This window comes from Vombatus ursinus, unplaced genomic scaffold (assembly GCF_900497805.2).
Source record: "Vombatus ursinus unplaced genomic scaffold, bare-nosed wombat genome assembly UNPS02014779.1, whole genome shotgun sequence".
Lineage (NCBI taxonomy): Eukaryota > Metazoa > Chordata > Mammalia > Diprotodontia > Vombatidae > Vombatus > Vombatus ursinus.
Window position 1 is genome coordinate 37,147,005 of NW_020954557.1, and position 18,171 is coordinate 37,165,175.

At 37.0% G+C, this 18,171-nt stretch overlaps 1 protein-coding gene across 1 annotated transcript; it reads left to right on the forward strand.

Annotated features, from left to right (window-relative positions):
• The first annotated feature begins 3,025 nt into the window (after positions 1 to 3,025).
• Positions 3,026 to 17,212, forward strand: FKBP7 (FKBP prolyl isomerase 7). The gene is made up of 4 exons (XM_027865965.1): positions 3,026 to 3,310; positions 5,050 to 5,201; positions 10,886 to 11,019; positions 16,283 to 17,212. Exons 1-4 carry the CDS (start codon positions 3,099 to 3,101, stop codon positions 16,442 to 16,444), a joined length of 660 nt encoding a protein of 219 aa, XP_027721766.1. The 5' UTR covers positions 3,026 to 3,098; the 3' UTR covers positions 16,445 to 17,212.
• Positions 17,213 to 18,171: the final 959 nt, after the last annotated feature.

The following is an 18,171-nucleotide window of genomic DNA, read 5'->3' on the forward strand; positions in this document are numbered from 1 at the left end:
CCTCTCCTCCTTTCTCCTTTTTCTCACCCCGACACCTCTTCCTTCTTCTCCTCCCCTTTCCCCACTCCCTTCCCCTCACCTGTTCCTCCTCCTCCTCCCCACATCCCCTCTCCTCCTTCCCCCTCCCCCTCTCTTCTCCCTCTTCTCCCCCTTCCTCCTCCTTGTCCTTTCGCCCCCTCAAAGGAAAAACAAAACCCCCAGGGGAACTGTCACCTCAGCACTGCTGGACCTCCCTGAAATCCCAAGGTCCATGCTTTCCTGCACTTCCTTCTGGCTCCTGCTACCCAACAACAACAACAACAACAACAATCTAGTATACATGTTTTAATGCTTTAGGGTTTGTAAAGCTATTTCACTTGAGCCTCACAACAATCTTGGGAAACAAGTAGTATTTATCCTACCACCACCACCACCTCACCACTCAAGGTTAAGGGGCAACTAGGTTATCTTCCTGAGTTCAGATCTGGCCTCAGACATTAGCTGTGTGACTCTGGGCAAGTCACTTAACTCTGCCTCAGTTTTGTCATCTGTAAAATCTGTAACATGAGCTAGAGAAGGAAATGGCATACCAATCCAGTATCTTGGCCAAGAAAACCCCAAAAATGGGGTCATGGAAAATAGAACAAGACTGAAACCACTCAACAGTTCTAGGTTAAGTGACTTGCTCAGGGTCACACAATTAGTGCCTGTATCAGAATTGGAACTGGGGTCTTCTTGGGACTGAAAGGGACTTCCAATTCCTTCATTTTATAAATGAGGAAACAGCCTAAGAGTGTAAATGTCTTGCATGGGTTTACACAGCTATTAATGTCCTTAGCAGTATATTTGTGTCCCCCAAACCTAGTAAGCATATGCGATTGTTTCCTTTCTTCTTTAGACCTGGAAGGGACCTCTGAGAATACAACTCCTTGTTTCATAGATGAGGAAATAGCCTGAGAGACATAGTCAAGTTCCCAAGGACACAAGCTAGTGAGTGTCTGAGGCAGGATTCCAACCCTAATCTTCCTTAGAGAGGGAAGGGAACTCTGCTGTCATCTAAACTCCTTACTTTTACAGATGAGGAAACTGTGGAGGAAAGAAGTTTTGTAGCTTGTACAGGGTTTCCAGTTAGTGAGTGTCTGAAGCAAGATTCCAACCTTTCCCCACCTAGCGACCTCTCTGAACCATAATCTGTCTCTTCCATCCCAACTGCTTTCTTTATCAGGTTTGGTTTAAATGAGACACTTTTTACTGTGTGACCCTGGGTAAATTACTTAACTGCTCTTTTTCTCATCTATAAAACAACTCAATGACCTCCAAAGTCCCTTCCAAGCTTTAATGCTCTTATCCTAATTAATAGTGCTGACTTGTGAATTAGAGAGATGCCCTGAAGTGAACAAAAAATACTAATGCCCTGAGCATGGTGCATGCTTCTTATGTTCCTATCAAATAGCTAGTTGCAAGCATTAAGGAACAAGAATATTCTTACTGTCAGGTAATAAAAGCCTCTGGGAATGTGCCTGGATTTTGTTTTGTTCTTTACAAATGTTATTTAATACAAATAAGCACCAAGTCATAATTTTGTTGCTGTTGTTGAATGAAATTGAAGATGTTTTCTTTATTCTTATTGTAAATTCCTCCTTTGTATCTTCCCAGCCCTACTCTTGGGATCCTTAGAATTAGGGATTTAATTTAATTAGAGGTTTAGAGCTGCCTAAATGGACTCTGGGCTCTGGGTCCTGGAGGAAGCAAACTCAGAGGCTATTTAATCCAAAACCTCTGGTTTTACAGATGAGGAAACTAAGATATAGGGAAGATTAAGCCACTTGGCAAAGTCACATAGGTAGTAATAAATCCTCAAGATGTGAGATTATGACTTCAGGTCCTCTTTTGACAGCTCAACCTGTGATCTTCTCAATCTAATTCAGAACCTTCGAATTTTTTAACAGTGAGGAAACTGGAATCCAGAGAGGGTAAGTGATTTGCCCAAGGTCACAGCATTGTATATTATTATATACGTGGCATTATATGACTGGCACCTTTATTTTGACTTGTGAACATTTGAGGGTAGGTATCTTCTCTCCCCTCTACCAATTATACGGCTCCAGGACTGACTTGCATCTTTGTCTCTCCGAAGCCCCAGCAACAGCCCTGCAAGATATTAAACATTTGTTGATTTGGACTGAACCTTCCCACCCTCAGCGATGAGATTCCGGCTCCTTTTCAAGGTGCTAGGTTTGTGACTTTATCCAAGAGAAACCCTCTACTAAGAAATCCTGGAGCCAGAGAAAGTAAGCAGCCTACCAGAGTGAACAAGACATTTAGTTTGGCTGGTCAGGTAACATAGCTGAGATATTTAACTGCACCCAGGTATCACCGTTTATAGGTTAACACACCCACCTCATTACTGGACTCAGAAGGAAAACGCTTAATGCGTGGGGGGGGGGGGGCAGGGGGGAAGCCCATTACGGAATGCGAACAGGGTTGTTGCTTTCTTAAAAGTCTCAAGAAAATTACTGGAACTTTTCGCAGTCCCATTCCCAGACACAGGATTTTCTATTGCTGCCCTAAGGGATACTGGAACCAGGAAAACCAGACTGAAATCATTTCCCCTCGAGTCGTTATTTTCCTTTAAAACTTTGAAATCAATGTTTGTAGCCAGCAACTTTACCAACCGCAGGTCTCCAAGCACTTTCAAAATTTCACTTTCAGGGCAAGTAAAATTAATCAGAAGTCGGTCGGTTAAGTCACACTTAAAAAACTCTCGGACTGAGTAAGTAGTATCTCTGCTTTGCAAGCTTGCAGCGTTTGGGACGTTTTTCACACCCTCCAGGATAATCAATACAAAACAGCCCAGTAAAAGGAAAGGGGAACTTAGCGGCGGCGAGGTGAGCCTCTCCCCTGCCAACCAGCCTCTGACCAAGTTCGGCATGGCTTTCGGCAGCACAGCCTGCGTCCCACCCAGCCCAGACAAGAGCCGCCCCTTGGAGGTGTGACAAGGCTCCACCTCCCAGCGCCCCTCTATGACGTAACAATGCCACGCATCTAGAGCCTAGTTAGAGGGTAGAAGAATAGAGGAAAGCGGTCCTGGGGATCTTTTGGGAACAGCTTCGGGAGTCATGCATTTTTACTTTAAATGCGTTCTTTTCTTGCAGGCTTTAAGCCTTTTTTCTCTCCTTACTCAGGGACAAAAACTAGAAGAAAGTATGGATGAAGTGAAAATAGAAGTTTTGCATCTTCCAGAAAACTGTTCTCCCAAAAGCAAGAAAGGGGATCTACTAAATGCTCATTATGATGGCTACTTGGCAAACGGCACCAAATTCTACTGCAGGTAGGAAACGCAAGCTAATGACATCGTTGTCCAAGTGTGTACCAAATCTGACCTTGCTCCCTCCAACAGATAACTAATTATGTTCGATAGATAGGGAGTAGGAAACGGAATCCTGTATCCTTCTAACAAATCAGACTAAGTTCTGCATTTATGCAAAATCTGAAGATACAGTAACTAGATATTGGGACCAAGTTGTATCTATGGAGCAGGATGATTCATTTTTCTTTTGAATTCATTTTTTCTTTCTCTTGATTGAATATTACTGTTAAAATTACTGAAAGGTGGAGATGTAGGCCCAAGATGTAACCATATCTATGCTCTTTTTTTTTCCTCTTTGTACACTGAAGTCATTTGAGCTATACCAGAGAGTGTATATATTTATATATATTGTACTATACATATATGTAGATAGTGAACTATGTGTGAGAGTATTTTTCATATTATTCATCTTTTTTTTCCCCTCAAATGATTGAAGAGAGTCTGAATACTGATACAGTAGAAAGGTCCTGTGTTACTCCTGCATTTCTTACTCGAGATTTCCGGAGTTTTAGGAGGCATTTTGCAAGTTGTGCTCCTAGGGAGCACTATGCCACATACTAGGAGAATTTCTGTGGCTGCAACACGAGTCTTCTTCGGTATTATTTCAGTTTTTGCTTGGACACAACCTCCCAGTCCCAATGTTATATCAGTTAATATATAATTTATAATTATATACGATATATAATTATATATCATAATTATATATCGTGTATAATTATATATTATAATATGTAATTTTTTCCTCCAGTCATACTTGAAGTCTAAAAAGGGTGATGGTAGGAGACAACGGGGGGGAAAATGTTCTTCCTGTTTAGAAGCCAACTGGAATTCTCTGAGGCCGATTATTCCATGAATTCAACCAATTAAATCCTACAAGTATTTATTAAGTACCTACTTAATATTTTAAAAAGCACTGAGCTAGGTGCTTGGGAATATACAAAAAAAAAAAAAAATGACAGCTTCTGCTCTCTAGGAATGTAAATTATAAATGGGTGTTGGGGAAGATAACGACAATTATAAAAATATAGACAAGGGAGAAAACACTAATTGGGGGCTAGGAAAAAATTTCACAGCTTCATTAGAAAAAACAATTAAGTTGAGAATAAAAAAGAAGCAGCCCCTTGTTCCTAGTAGCTTTGGACAAATTATATTCTTATTCTGACCCTGTTTCTAAGGAAACTTAAGCTAAAACTATTTAGGAATACACAGTATTCCTGTGTACTCACTGAAGAATACAAAATGGCTAGCATAAGGGGTGTGCTGGAGCCAGCTCAGAGTGGCAATTTAGAGAGCCAATTGTTAAGTTTTCATGTGAGCATATTTATTCCTTGGAAGTGGCTAGTGCAACCAATTATACTTGGTTTATTTTTTTTTTTGTTGTTGATTGTTTAGACTTAAAAAGGTGACGTATGAGGAAAATGTTAATACAGATTAAACTTGAAAGTGTGTTCTGAGTATGTTTTTTATTTTCTGTGAGACCTGGTTATCAAATATTAACCAGCACACCTCCAAGTATAGATTAACTAATGATACAGAGCCATTTAATATTTAAAAGAGTATCTCAGTTCTGATGTATATATTTGACACTGTTAATTGTCTAGTATATTATCTCTAGTCTCTTACTTTCCATGGCGTGATTTTCTCATTACTTAAATATATTATCTTTTTTTCTTCTCCTTTTTTTTTTTTTTTAACTGTAGCCGGACACAAAATAAAGGTCACCCAAAATGGTTTGTTCTTGGTGTTGGGCAAGTAATAAAAGGCCTAGATATTGCTATGATGGGTATGTGTTCTGGAGAAAAAAGGAAAGTGACAATACCTCCTTCACTGGCCTATGGAAAGGAAGGCTATGGTAAACTTGATAATCCTATTCTATTTCAGTTGTATTTCAAAAATGAATCATTAGAAAAGCTAATCATACAGCTTCTCTGTTCTATAGTGCTTTATTCTAGGTGCTTTATTATTTTTAATGTCCTCAATACTTCACAGATATGAATACTTCCACTCCCATACAAAATTTATTTCTTCATGAGCGGCTTATGAACCTTCCGAAAGTCATGTGGTAGCCAGCCTTCTGGATTGGAAGTTAGAGATCCTGGGGTTCAAATTCCAGCTCTGACACTTGCTCCCCTTTGACTTTGGACAAACTTACTTAACTTCTCTGGGCCCTCAGTTTCCCAACATGCAAAATTAAGGGGATTGGTTGGACTAAAATCCTTAATGTCCCCCTGAAACTAGGGTTTATGTTTTTCATAAATTCATATATTTTATGTTTTTCAATGTTGTGCTGGTCCTCACACAATAGACTTAAGTTGAGATTGTTTCATTCTTAGTATTTCAAACCTCAGTGCCTAGCACAATGTCTGGCAAATAGTAGGTGATTAATAAATGCTTGTTGATTGATTGCTGAACCACTTTGGCTAGGACTTTGAGGTGCTTGCCACTTCCCTGGCAAAACTTTCAAGAACTGAGTGGGGTCACTGCTACTCCACACTAAGGTGCTGGAGTTGGCCTTTAGTGGAGGTGAAAATAATAATTCACATTTGTAGCACTTAAGGTTAGAAAAATACTTTTCCTCCAAAAGTGTGCAGCTATTATCCTCATATTACATAGGATGAAACTAAGTCTCAGGAAGGTTGTGACTTGGTTATGTTTATCCACCTAGTAAAGGATAAGATAGGAATTCAGGCCTAGATATTCTGGTTCTTTCCATTACTCTTTTTTTGTACCATGCTCTCTCTCACGATGAAAGTCAAACTAAAAATAAAGACAGCTAAAGATAAAGGAGAGGATTCCCAGAGACGTTTTTAAATCAGTGTTTGAGATGTGGTAAATGTCACTGACTCAACCATACACAAGAGAAAATTCTTTATAGAGTGCTGAGCAAGTGGGCTGAAGTCTTCAGTGTCCATCTACTTCTTAATCCACCACAGAGAAGGGATGAAAAAGAGAAATGGACCTTATGCACATAGGCAAAATGCCAGCTCTCCCCAGTAAGATAAAGTTCAACCCTAGAGCCTTAGGGAACATAGTTCCTCCTTCTGCCTTCTGGACTTCCAGAAGATGTGTCCAAATTGGATTTGAAAGAAGTAGCATGCTGTGTGAGAGAGCACTGGAAGTCATTGCTACGTCCCTGAGGTGTGGGCATTATGCAGAGTGTCCCAAAAGTCTTAGTGTAGTATGAGGTTATTAAAGCTTAAAATGGCACTAAGACTTTTGGGACAACCCTGTGTGACTACAAAAAGCAGTGAGAGTCTAGTAATCACAACCCCCCCCAACACACACACACACACACACACACACACACACACACACACACACAGTATGCTGTCAACAGAGTGGTTCAAATGATTAATAGTGTAGTTCACATGTATTAAAGGAAGTGCTGGGACCTCATTCTGGCCACTTGTTTGTCCATTCTGTCTGTCAGTGACATATTACTATAGATTCATAGGGTTGAAGGGGACTTCAAGAGATCAGCTAACTTGTGTCAGTCAGACAAATTGACCTCTAAAGCACCTAAAGAGAAGTTTGTCAATATTTCTTCTCCCAGAGTCTAATTATCTATATAGCTAATTCCTGCCACTCCAAATTTATCTGCTTATATTTGTCTATTATTTGGTCACATCTGAACATTCAGCATCCCCTGGAAAAAAAGGATTTATATACCAAGTTTTCAGTTTTGCAGAGACCCATAAAGATTCACTTATTTCATTTCATGTGGGACTTGAAAATAGTAATTATGTTCCATATAATAGTAGGAATTTGAATCCTTTATCCTTCAAACAAAATCAGATTAAGTGTTGCATTGTGCAAAAACCGAATGAAGATGCTAGATATCAGAGCCAAGTTACATCTAAGGAACAGTGAATTCAAAGCAGTAGGGATAGAAAGGCGGCTTTAGTACTTTATCTTTCAGGAGGAGTAACTGCAGTAAGACATTCATGGACTCTAGTAGACCTAGAAAAGGTGAGATAACTAGGAGCTAGAGAGACCCTAGCCCTTCCAACTACACTAAGTAGGTATCTGCCTCCTAATAGGCCTTTGGGCTACTGAGCCAATAGAAGTTGCACTTTGAGAGGCCTAACTTCTCATATGGAGTAATATCTACCATGCAAATGGGTAAGGTCAATGCTGAAAGGGAAAAAAAAGACATATATGTATATAATATATATAATACACACACACACACACACACACACACACACACACACACACACACAAGAAGAATCTTAGAGCTTTAAAGACTTACCAAGGTTTGAATTAGGCTTTTTTTTTCCTGACTTCAAATATCACAGGTTTCCTTTATAGGTTAAAAAAAAACCTTCTCTCAGCCACATAGGAGAACTTTATAGTTTATTTTTTTGTTGTTGTTTTTTAGGCAACTGGGGTTAAGTGACTTGCCCAGAGTCACACCCATAGTGTCAGGTATTTGGTCTGAGGCTGGATTTGAACTGAGGTCCTCCTGACTTCAGGGCCGGTGCTCTATCCACTGCACCACCTAGCTGCCCCTACTTTATAGTTTATGAATCTGACACAGATACTGCCATAGTATGCTTCCATTTTACCAGGCATTTCAGTTAATTTGTTCTTTAGATCCTGGGAGCTATAAAGGCTGGTATTTTCTAATAAAACCTATTCCCCTGAGCACTAGTTGGGGTTTGGTTTGGGGGAGAGGGAGTGGAAGAGAAGGATTTTTTTGTGTGATCCAGTACTGTTTCTGTACCTGTGGTCAAGCCTTAAATAACCTAGATTTCACCTGCTAAAACCTGAGCACTTTGTATTCTTTGAATAAAAGGCTCTTTATAAATCTAACAGATAAACTTGAGTCCTTGTTACTTAATTTTGCCCACAATGGAGAGGGAAAACAGCTAACTTTCTTTAAAGTAAACTTTTTAATGGCCTCTAAAGACCATTATTAACTTTTCTCTTTTACTTTTCCTTCTTTTAATTAATTTTTAAAAATAATCATTCTTAATTCAACATTTGTTAAGTGCTTACTGCATATGAAGTTCTATGGTAGGAGCTAAAAGGCTCTACTGATAAATGTCATCATACCAGAATACATCTACTTTGAATGCAAAACAGATAGCAGTATATAAGATCACTGTCTTGTCCTTAAGTTTATTGAGCTATTGTGGAACTTGCATTGGAAAGAGCAATAGCCTACGAACCAGGGCATTGAGATAGTAAATAAGCATTAAGTACCTACTACGTGCCAGGCACTGTGTTAAGTGCTGGGGAAAGGCAAAAGGTGATTCCTGCCCTCAGAGAGCTCATAATCTAATGGAGAAAACTAAAAACACATAAATATGTGCCAACTAAATACAGGATAAACAAAATAATTAACAGAACTTCCCTCTGTTAATTAGAATTAACTAGAATTCAGTTTTGGTCTTTGCTCTGCCATTAATTATCTATGCTGACTCTTGGATAAATCACTTCTGGGCGTTAGTTTCCTTCTATGTAACACTAAAAGTATACGTAAATAATGACAATGGTCCCTTTTGCTTCTAACATTCTATGTTTCTATGATATATAAAATGACCACTGATAGAATTTAGAGCTAGAAAGTTTAATTAAAAATTTAAGTTTGATAAAACATTTGCTGTCTCATCTCATTGTACACTTAATAAAATGTGTTAATTTTATAAAACATTTCTAAGAAGCAAGAAGTTTGTTCATAATTATAAGTTTATTTATTTTTACAAAATTCATTACTGTATATACACTTAATCTCAGATATAACTCTATCTAAGAAGAAATTGAAAAAAAGCATTTTCTCTGCACCATCCTTGTCTTCTGCTACAGGGCATTCCTGCATGTCTTGAAATGCATGTGGTTCTTTAGGGCTTTACCCTGTCTATTCATGTGGTACATAGCATTTCTCAAAGCCTTCGTGTCATAACACTACCTTATGGGCTTCATCTCTTAATGTCAGTCTATCTATATAGCAAATGCAGGTAATCCTATATATATTTGTTGAAAGAAAAACTTTCATATTGGCAATACTTTGCACTCTTGCAATTTTTATTCAGAAACTTGCTTGTTTGTGTATACATGTGTGTGTGCATGTATATATTTTTACATAAAAAAGTGTTAGCCTTGGAATTTGAGTTTTGTTTTCTTTTGTTCTTATCAAGGAAGTTTTCTTCCTGTAACCAGAAGATTATAGCTGGACAAATTAGAAACATGAAAATCAGTTTTCCAGAAATCATCATTGACTATCTAGCTCTTTGCTTATAGGTCAGGTAAGCATGTTGACACAATACTAACCTTTGCTATTAATTGCATGATGCATAGGTCAGATTTCTTTTGTACTGACTCACTGCTCCCCTTCTGTTTTTGTCTCTGGCTGTAACATTTCTTTCTCTTTAAATTCCATAAACCTTTTTGCAAAAATTTTCTTTTACAATAGAATACTTAACCAATGTCTACTATGCACATGATTACCAGTTCTTGCCAATAAGGAAGAGATATTTTGGCACAAGTGAATGGAAATAAGTCAGTTATTTCTTTGAATATTTTATATTAATTGATTAACTGAAATATATTGTCTCTTAGAAGAAACCTGACGTGGTGAATGGAGTTCACTAGCCTTGTAGTCAGAAAGACCCAGATTCAGGTTTTGCCTCAGATACATTACTAGCTGTGTCTGACGTTGAGCAGGTTAACAACCTCCCAGTAACCCCAAGAAACTCTGTAACACTATGAATTACAGACATTCTGCAAGGCTTCTTAAATTTTTTCCATTTGAGACCCCTTCAGCACTTCTTAAACTGTGGGTTGCAACCCTGTACGGGCTAAGAGTATAGAGTATAAGTAACTAGAGTATAGCCCTTCTCCATTGGACTGAGGAAATTCCCTTTGTTCCCATACTAATGAAATCACAGGTCCAGATCAAAAAAGAAAAGTCGGCTATCTAAGTGAAAACCTCACGTGCTGTAAGTCAATAGATTGGTTCTTCATTAAATATTCACGTTCCCTCCAAGATCTTTATAATTATAACATATATCACATATCACAAATGAAATCTCTTCACAAAATATATAGATGTTTCTATTCTGCTACTCTTTTTTTTCATTTTATATTGAATCAAAGTCATGGCTAATGTTCATTTTATCCATGTTTTCAAGTAATTACATAATAACTTAATTTTCTAAGAAATGTCAATAATTCTGAATCCTCCTGTCTATAAGCCTTACCTTGAGTTCTATATTTTTACATCTTTTTTCTGCATTTTTCTCTTTTAATTACCATGTTCATAACCATATTTGAAAATAACAGATTCTGCCAACAAGGGCAAGATGAGTGGTGATAACTGGTTCTACCTTAATCAAAATATTTTAAGTCTATGATTGCTTTGAAATGGCATACTTTGGATGAAAATCAGAGGGAAAATGCTTAAGAAATCATAAAAAATGCTAATGAAACACTTCAAAAAAATATAAAGGCTTCAGTATTCATAATGTAATTTATCTCATCTTTGACCAAAATCTGTGTTTACATTTAATATTTTTTTGGTCATCTCCTTAGCACAAGGCTTGATTCCACCCGATACAACACTGATTTTCGAGATTGAACTCTATGCTGTGACCAAAGGACCCCGAAGCATTGAAACATTTAAACAGATAGATGTGGACAATGACAAGAAACTTTCTAAAATGGAGGTAACCCAAGCAAAACCTAATGTCAGATTTCATTGTTTCAGTAGATGTTTGTCCCAAAGAAGGTTTCCCTTTTGCATTTCAAACTCTAGCTTGGGCTTTCTTTCATATAGCTTTCAATTCTGCTATCTCTGACATTCCTTCACTTTCTCTAAAGTTGCTCTTCCCCGTTTGACTTCCAGCTCCTTCATCCCTTCCTTTTATCTCAGATCTTCTCCTCAATTCTCATTTCACTTGTGTCCTGTGTTGACCACATGGTCTACCACTTTCATGATTCAGTAGTAGCCATAATTCTAGAAGCCTTCATTCCCTTGACTTTCTTTTTTTAAATTCTGAATAAACACTAAATGAGCATTTCATATACATTGTAGAACAAGGAGAGGATTTTACATAGAACTGTAACTATTAATGTAGAGCTTTTTCTTTTTAAATATAATGAATTCAACATGTAGCTTTCAGAGCTGTCCAGCTTATCTGTGATTTCTTCTGGTCTTCATTCTATTCTCTTCTTATCTGGGGAGTAAAGAGATCTCTATCTCCCTCTTATTTGGGGAGTAGAAGGATCACTATCTTCCTCTCACCTTCCCTCACTCTCTCATTGTAAAAAAAAAAAAATTAAAACCATACCCTTGTTACAAATAAGCAAAATAAATTCCTACATAGGCCACATCAAAAAACACCTCAATCTATGTTTTGAATCCATCACTTCTATCAGGTTGTGAATAGCATGCCTCATAATCAGTACTCTGTAATCGTGGCTATTTGTTTTATTGACCAGAGTTCTTCAGTCTTCAAAGTTATTTTTTTAATTCAATGTGTGGCGGTGGTTGTTACATAAATTGTTCTTCTGGTTCTGCTAACTTAACTGCACCATTTCATACAAGTCTCCCCAGGTGTCTCCAAACCCTTCTTTTTCATCATTTCTTATGACACAATAATATTCTATTGTATTCATATACCATAATTTGTTCAGTCATTCCCCAGTCATTGGGTGTCCCCTCACTTTCTCAACTTTCTCAAATTCCCAAACCTATTTTTGAAGTTGCTAAATCTGCTGAAACCTCATAGGTACCCCACCACCACCTTGTTTCTTAGCTTCTACTCTAGGGATGCTAACATTGGTGGAGTAAGTCATAAAATTGCCTTGTTTCCTCCCATATATATTTATGGCACATAATTTCTATATGGCCCTAATAGTAGCACTCAACAGTCTTTTCTCATCAACCTTTAATAACTCCCTTATCTTACTCTTCACTCTGTATCTCTCTCCTTTTCCTCATACCCCTCAAGGTGGATGCTTCCCAAAGTGCTGTCCTACTCTTTTCCTCTCTTGTCTCTTTATGTTCTCTCTGATCACAATCTCATTTGCTCACATAGATTCAAACTCTGCGACTACATAGATAATCCAAAATTTATATCTCCATTTTTGACCTGTCTGCTAGGCTTCAGACTTGCATCTACAGTGCCCTTTAATATATTTCAGCAACCTGGATAGACGTCCTGTGGGAACTTCAACTCAATATATCCAAAACCAAATATATCTTAACTTCAAAACCTGTTCCTCCTTTTGATTTCACTATTTCTGTTAGTGACACCATCACTTATCCAGGATCTCACATTTAAAACTTTAACATCATCTCTTCCTATCTTCCGATATCCAAATAAATCAATGAACTCTGCTGAGTCATCTCTGCAAATATCCCTCTCACGCACTCCTTTCTCTCCATTTTTCCTGCTACCCCCCCAAAGACAGGCCCCTGATTGGCTATTACAATAGTTTCCTAACTGGTCATCCTACCTGTGTGGTCCCTATTCCATTACGTTCCACAGCAATGCCAGATTTGACTAACTGATGGATTCATCTCTTTAGCCACATCCCCTTCTTTCACCCCCTTCTCCCACAGCCCTTTCATGATATATCTCAGAAATCCCTTACCTTGGCCAATAGCAGAAGAGCAAAAAGGGAGTTCATTTCTCTCAACTACTTGAGTGGGGGTAAGTTAGAACTTAGTGGCCACACTATATGCCATGAATGTCATGTGACCACTGACCACTATGCTATCTGTTTTTTTTAAATGGTTACTTCTATGCAGACTTCTCTGATAATTCTGTGCCATCCTCCCTAAGTACTGTTTTAAAGGCTTAACACTGACAACTCTCGATCAGGAGTCTTTACAAAGAAACTCCAATGGCCATTGGTCACTTTTCACAATCCTCCATTGTTAGGGATATAAAATATAACAGTTCTCTAAAATGCTTTAACATCTCTGTGCCATGAAGTAGAAACAGGCTTCAGACATGTAGGGCCCCCACAATCTTTTTCTCCATATTACAGTAGAGAAATCCCCAAAAGGTAACTAATTTAGCTGCAGTTTCCACAAATGTCATTGCCAAGCATAAAATAATATTGAAGGGTCTGAAATTAACAGATAAGATTTCAAAATCTATCAGTAAATGAGTCATAGCATTAATAAGCAAACTTACACAGTGCATTTTAATTTGTGTAGATTAAAAATCAGACCTAATAAAAATAATAACAGCATTTATATAGCATTTAAGGTTTACACAGTGTTTTATATATATTATTTTATCCTCACAACAACCCTGGAAGGTAGAAGTGCTGTTATTATTCCCATATTCTGAGGACGCTGCTCAGAATATTCATTTAAATGCAGTTATTTATATAATCTCATTGGTGAAAAAAATGCATTTGGCCAGTTGTTATATAATATTATAATACAATATATGTAAAGCATTTTGCGAACCTTAAAGCACTATATAAATTCTAGCTGTTATTATTAGGTTTAGGATTAATTGTAATTGAATTAATTAATTCAATAAACCCAAATGATTAATCTTAATGAAAAGCCTGATTTAATGAATTCAGGGCCTCTTTTCTTACCCATATCTTTCTCTTCCTCTTATAAATTATTATAGCAAAAATAAAAGGGGATTTATTAAAATGAGCCAGCAGGAAAGGAGATTTTTGCATGTGGAAAGATTTCCTTGTTTTCTAAGAAATGACAATGTTATAAGTTTTTTAAGCCCTTGACCTTCTATTTCCTTAAAACAAACAAACTAACAAACCAAAAACTACTCTTTCTGGCGTTCTAAGGTCACCCCAGAACATTCTCTTTTCTTCCTAAATGAATTCAGTACCTGGTACATAATGCCTTTCTCTACCCAAACTCCTGACATCATCTTAGGGGACTTAAACATACATGTTACTACTCCTTCAATACTCAACTTCCTAGTTCCTCAATTGGCTCATTTCCCTTGACCTGCTCCTTCACTTCACCTCAGCTGTTCAGAAGTGGTCATACCCTTGATCTTGCCATCATTTGTATGTGTTATACTTTCATGATCATGAACTCTGAAATGCCTTTATCTGATCATAATCTCTTATCACTCTGTCTTTCCTCTAACTTATCATCCTAATCCTATTCTTTGCCTTCACCCTGACTTCTAATCCTTCCACCCTCTCAGTTCTTGCCAAGGCCATCACCCCTATACTGGCTACATTCTCCTTCTTTTTCTGGACCCCTTGGTGAATCAATTCTAATCTATAATATGCTTTACACTCCAGTCTCCTGCCCTCTTGTCCCATCTCTGATCATGTCTTGCCAAACCCCTAACCTTGGATGACTCCCACCAATCAATCTACCATTTTATCTTCTCTTTACCTACTGCTGAAAAAAGTCCTAACCATGTTGACAGAGTCCACTATAAATTAATGCCACATAATCTCAACTTGGACCCCCATTGCAGCAAAGCAATCCTTTTATACCTCCTTAATACATTTACCTTCTTTCAACCCTCCCACCACAAACCTACACTCTCAATTGATGACTTCAACTCACTTAACTAAAAAAATAAGGTCACTCCTTCCCTCTTCATCTCACATCACTCAGATATCTTCTTCCACTGTATCATCCTTTACCCTGTCTCACATGAAGAAAAAATGGCAGTTTGTGTTTTTTCCCTTCTTTGTATACTTAGTGCTTAGCGTAGTGTATATATGTGATTAATAAATGCTTGTTTATTTATTAATACCTTCCACAACAAAGCAACTTTATAAAACTATTCATAAAGAGAGACAAAGTGTGAGAGATAGAGAGTAAGAGTCCCATCAATCCTTGGTAGGCAAAAAAAGAGATCACACCATTATCATGTGTGCCCGAATATCCAGCCACTCCTTTCTGCCTGAGAACAGCTGATGTAGCCCTCATAGCACCTTCATCTTGCCACTGGATACCATACCCAGGCAGGTGGGTGGACTGGCCACCTGTACTGCTAAAACTTATGTTAGAGTTTCCCTGTAGCCTTCTGACAGTGCTGTCACAATTTATCTTGCTCTCACTTCCTTCAGCCTTCACAGCACTTGCTTTCCAATAGCTCTGCTACCTTTTCTTTAGTTATGGCCTGAAGTATACGTGGATGACTTGATCTCTACTTCAACTCCACCCAAAATAAAAAGTTATAGTTTTTAAGGCCACTTATATAGTGTCTTTTCATTCAATAACATTTCACAATAATCTGTCAGTTTCCTCCAGTTCTCTATGCCTACTCGCACAGTGACTGACAATAGAAAGTTCATATTCTAAAGAAACTTGTTCTTATTTGAAAAAAATACTTTATAAAGTATTTACTCTTTATGAAACATCCACAAGTAGGGAAACTGCTAATGCCACCTACCTTGGCACTTGACAGTAGACAAATATGATGCAGATTCAAATTCATTTTACTCCAAAGCCCAAATTGTGTTTTATTTATTGAATTTTGATTGACATTTTAAGAGTCAGAAGAAAGGTTGCAATTATCCCAACATTATGCTTTGATAGCAGAGATTTTCTAAAATGCTGTTTTGAATTTTAAAAAAGCACTTTTAAGATGATTTTTCATTGTTGAAGTTGTATATAAATGTGCATAATGAGATTTGTCTGATTTGCTTACAATGCAGTTCCAACATAGAAATTTAAGAAAAATATATAATACATACCATGAAATACATGTGATAAAATTCAACATCTTTGAAAAGTTCTTCACACTTAAGTAATGCTAATTTGAAGAGGTTTGGGAGATTTTCCCAAAAAAAATTTCACTTAAAGTTGATAACCTTAGGTATCCTTTTTTGATGCTTCACATGGAAACTGTCCTCCATAGCAATGTGGTTTGGGGCATCATAATGTTTATATTCCTCATTAAATTCTCCAAAATGCTTTATAAGATGTTTGTTTCAGCAAATATTCTTTTTTTTTCAACATAGATCAATTATTACTTGAAAAAGGAATTTGAGAAAGATGATAAACCACGTGACCAGTCATATCATGATTCTGTATTAGAAGATATTTTTAAGAAAAATGACCATGATGGAGATGGCTTCATTTCTTCCAAGGAATATAATGTATATCAACATGATGAACTATAGCATATCTTTCTAAATTCATTTGGCTATCTTTTGTATTATCTGCAAAATTATTTTTATCCAAATTTTGCTTTTTTCCTATGAAACCACATTTTGATATCTTGAAAAATATTAATTTCTGAACCTTATGTAAATTTTTAATAATAAATTATAATGTACCCCAAAAGTAGTGGAAAAGGTAAGAATTCTATATTCTCTGCCTTATTTAGTAATGCCTATGAACACAGATTTCAGTATTTTGATGAAACAGCCAACATCTTAGACTCAGAATTTCCAAAACTTAACTCATCATCTTTCCTCCTAAACTTGCCCTCCTTTCCTGCTTCCCTCTATCTGTTGATGACAACATCATTCTTCTAGACATCCAGCCTCAAAACCTTGGAATCATATTTCCCTTTTTCTTCAACTCCTATATTCAATCATTTGCCAAAGACTATCATTCCTATCTCTGCCATATTTTTCATCTGTTCCCTCCTCTCCACTTCTACTGCCACCTCCACCCCCAATAACTTAGACTTATATTATCTCTTGTCTGAGCTATTTTAATGGCTTCCTAACTGGTCTTTTTCCCCTCTAGCTTCTTTCTTCTCCAACTCATCCTTCACACAATTGGTAAAGTAACTCTCTAACTGGGCAACTCTGATCACATCACTCCACTACTTAAAGACTTTAATGACTCACCTTTCCCTGCAGAATAACTAGGTGGCGCAGTGGATAGAGAACCAGCCCTGGATTCAGGAGGACCTGAGTTCAAATCCGGCCTCAGACACATAACACTTACTAGCTGTGTGACCCTGGGCAAGTCATTTAACCCCACTGCCTAGCCAAAATATATATATATATAAAGAGAGAGAGAGAGACTGACTGACTTGCATTTAAGGCCCTCTACCACCTCGTTTAGTTTATGATACTCCAAGGAAATCAAAGACAAACAAAAATCTAGTAAATACCAAAATATTCACTGTAACACTTTATGGTAACACAGAATTGGAAAGTGGTTGTCCATAGATTAGACAATGGCTAAAAATACTGTAGTATATGACTCTAATGTAATACTGCTAAATATAAATATTGTTAAGTATTCTATTCATTCATAATGAACCTGAGGAATTCAGAGAAATATGGGAATAGCCACATGAACTGATGTAAACAAATGGAATCAAGAGACTTATGTACACATTGATTATAATAATATAAATGAAAAGATCACTAAAAGGAAACTGGACTCAGAATAACTGGGGAAGAAATAAATGAAAGTCCAGGAAGACAGAGAATGAAACTTACCTTCTTCATCATGGTAGAGAAGTGGGGGACTAAGAGGACAAACATTATACATGTCAGACTCATTTACTTTAGAAGAGATGTTTTTGCTTAATTGTTGGTCTTTACCACCAGGGGAGCTTCAGTCCCCTCATTGGGGAAGATTGAAATGACTGATGTAAACACAAAAGGCATCAATAAAACATTTTAAAAGGACTCATTGTCGTCATTTAAATTATGTTGTCAAAAATCTAAAAAATGAGTAAAATTTTCAGAAAATATAATTTTTGTGCTGAGCTCATTTTAAGATACTTGAGTATGCTTTTACTTCATGTCATCTTTAAGTAATTGGCTTTTCTAAATATTATGACAATAACCTCTCAAGAAATTTACTTACATTTATGCATACTAAAATCATACGTTTTTAAAAGTATAGTAAAATTAAAAAAAAACCCAAACAACTGGATCTT